Source organism: Penaeus vannamei, chromosome 4, assembly GCF_042767895.1.
Source record: "Penaeus vannamei isolate JL-2024 chromosome 4, ASM4276789v1, whole genome shotgun sequence".
In the NCBI taxonomy this organism is placed as follows: domain Eukaryota; kingdom Metazoa; phylum Arthropoda; class Malacostraca; order Decapoda; family Penaeidae; genus Penaeus; species Penaeus vannamei.
The window spans coordinates 20,402,812-20,405,979 of NC_091552.1; the positions used below are offsets into that span (position 1 = coordinate 20,402,812).

General features: G+C 47.8%; 1 protein-coding gene across 1 annotated transcript in view; it reads left to right on the plus strand.

Moving 5' to 3' along the window:
• The first annotated feature begins 2,410 nt into the window (after positions 1–2,410).
• Positions 2,411–3,168, plus strand: part of LOC138861590 (uncharacterized) — a 1,818-nt gene continuing 1,060 nt past the window's right edge. The window contains exons 1-2 of the mRNA XM_070121381.1: positions 2,411–2,531; positions 2,628–2,921. Of these exons, the coding sequence (XP_069977482.1) occupies positions 2,411–2,531; positions 2,628–2,921 (415 nt within the window). The remainder of the gene's footprint in view (positions 2,532–2,627; positions 2,922–3,168) is intronic.

The following is a 3,168-nucleotide window of genomic DNA, read 5'->3' on the forward strand; positions in this document are numbered from 1 at the left end:
ACCCCACAGCATCACGCGGGGATCATAAAATTGTGCGAATTGTACAGAGGGTCGATAATGATCTCCTTGGCCACAGCTTCCCCCTCAGTCGAACCGCGGTAGAAACAGGATCTGGATGCTGTGCGTCATCTTGCAGTTCCCTTGACTACAATATCCGGTCGGAGAGGAAATATGAGGGATTCTTACTCAAGGCGGCGTAGGAGGGTGAAGAGAGGGAGGAGGAGGGAGGGGAAGGGAGGGAGGGAAGGGGAGATGGAGTGGAGGGTGGGGAGAGGGAGAGGGATAGAGAGGGAGAGATGGAGTGGAGGATGGGGAGAGGGAAGGAGAGATGGAGTGGAGGATGGAGAGAGGAAAAGAGAGGGAGGGAGGGAGGGAGGGAGGGAGGGAGGGAGAGAGTGGAGGATGGAGAAAGGGGAAGGGAGGGAGGGAAGGAGGGAAAGGGAGATGGAGTAGAGGATGGGGAGAGGGAGAGGGAGGGAGGGAGGGAGCGAGAGAGGGAAAGGCAGATGAAGTGGAGGACGGAGGGAGGGAGAGGGAGAGAGAGAGAGAGGGGAGGAAAGGAAAGATGGAGTGGAGGATGCGAAGAGGGAGAGGGAGAAGGAGAAAGGGAGACAGGGAGGACGAGAGCGAAAAAGATAGAGAGATAGATAGATAGAGAGAGATAGATAGATAGATAGAATAGAGAGAGAGAGAGAGAGAGAGAGAGAGAGAGAGAAAGAGAAAGGAATGGAAAACATCAGTGGACAAGGGAACAGAAGAACGGGGGAAAGGAAGGAGAGAGAGGAAGACTAACAGAAAGAATAAATGGAATATAAAGAGAAGAAGGAAATGATGCAAGAAGTGAGATGGAGGAAAGCAGATGGAAAAGGGATAAGGGTAGAAGAGACGAAAAAGGAGAAAGAACCCGTGATTAAAGAAGAACATGAAAAAGACTAAAGACGGAGAGAGAGAGAAAAAATAAATGTGGAGATAAACGTAGGACTAAAGAAGGGAAGAAGAAATATTGTAAAAAGAAAAAAAGAAAAAAGGAACAAGAAGCAAGAGATGGATGAGAAAGAATAAAGAGGAGAGCTGGGCAATAGGAGGAGGAGGAGGATAAGGAAGTGGAGGAGTAGTAGGAAGAGGAGGAAGAGGAGGAGGAAGAGAAGAAGAAGAAGAAGTAGTAGAAGAAGGAGGAGGAGAAGGAAAATAAGAAGAATAAGAATAAGAACAATAATAAGGAAGACGAGGAAGAGGGGACGAAGAGGGGATGAGAGGGAGGAGGAGGAGGAGGAGGAGAATTAGGAGGGGAGGAGGAGGAGGAGGAGTAGAAGTAGGATGATGATGATGAGGAGAAGAAGAAGAAGAAGAAAAAAAAAGAAGCAGGAGGAGGGGGATGAATAGGAGAAGGAGAGGGATGAGTAAAAGGCGGAGGGGGAGGAAAAGAAGGAGAAGGAAGAGGAAAGGGGGGGAGGGAATGAAATGTTCCACGGGGAGTCATGTCTGTGGATCGTAGCTCACGCCACGCTCCCGCCCGGCGCCCTCGCGGCCTCCGAATCATTTTAATAACGTCTCTCCAGGTTTCATGGACTCGAGACCCGGGTAAATTCTTGGCGGAAAGTTGATGTTTTCCAATTTTGGGAATTAGCTTTGGCTCCCCTCTGTTCGCTGGTCGTTCGGTTGCCCGATTTCTGTATCTTTTTTATTTATTTATTTTACTTTCTCTGGATGCTTTTTTATGCTTTTTTTTATCGCTTTACCTCTTACGTCTCTGCCTCTCTGTCTGTCTCTCTCTCTCTCTGTCTTTCTCCCTCTCTCTCTCTCTCTCATCTCTCATCTCTCTCCTTCTCTCTCTCTCTCTCTCTCTCTCTCTCTCTCTCTCTCTCTCTCTCTCTCTATATATATATATATATATATATATATATATATATGTGTGTGTGTATGTGTGTGTGTATGTGTGTATATATATATATATATATATATATATATATATATATATATATATATATATATATATACACACACACACACACACACACACACACACACACACACACACACACATATATATATATATATATATATATATATATATATATATATATATATATATATATATATATATATATACATATATACATATATATGGGAAGATCCCTATTTTCCCTTCGCCCCCAATGTTCTCCTTTCCCCTTTCCCCTTCACCTCCCCAACTACCCCTTCCCTTCTCGCTGCTAATCCTCACACCTCGATCATCCAAGCCCAAACACCCCGACAAGCGCGCATGTTTTCGCGTGCGATTCCGCTCCTCGTAAACTTTCGCAAAATTCCCCGTGAACTCTCTCGAGTCCATTGTCTTCCCCGCAATAAACCGCAAGAGGAGGTTAACACTTGGCCGCGGATTTGCCCGAAGTCGAGGGACCTGCACTTGATGGGCGCCAGGAAATGGACGTCGCTTAATACACTTTATCCCCAGGTACAGTGTCGGCTCAGTGTTCCGAGTCATGGCACAGGTCATTCCCCGTCCTTCTCTTGGCTTGTAGTTCTACCAGGTTATTATCATCTGTTCTCTTGGCTCGCGGTTTCATCAGGTCTTCTACATTCTCTGGCTTTCAGTTCATTCTCCTTCTTACTCCTTGTTTCATCAGGTCATCCTAATACTTCCTCTTGTCTCCTTGTTCCACCAGGTCATCCTCCTAACCCTTCGTCTCCTTGTTCCTCCACGTCATCCTCCAATCTCCCTTCGTCTCTAGCTCCTCCAGTCATCCTCCAATCTCCCTTCGTCTCTAGTTCCTCCAGGTCATCCTCCAACCTCTCCTCGTCTTCTACTTCCACCGGGTCATCCTCCACTCACCTCCTTACTCCCAGTTCCCCCAGGTCATCCTCCATCCTCCCTCTTACTCCTTGTTCCGCGCACGCCCTTTCCCCAGTTAATATCTCAGGTACGTTCTATCTCCCCGATCTGTGCAATCAGCCAGGTAATATTGCCTGCCTTTGGCCCGGGCCAGAATACATCTCGGGGCCTCCTCAAAGCCGGGCGCGGGTCCATATCGCAGATTGGTTCAGGTTCTATACGCGTCTCGGGCGCCCTTCTGATGTTGTGCTCGAGGAGGAGGAGGAGGAGGAAGAGACGCTGCTACTCGGGAAGAAGGGAGGGGGAGGATGAGGAGGAAGGGGAAGGATAGATGG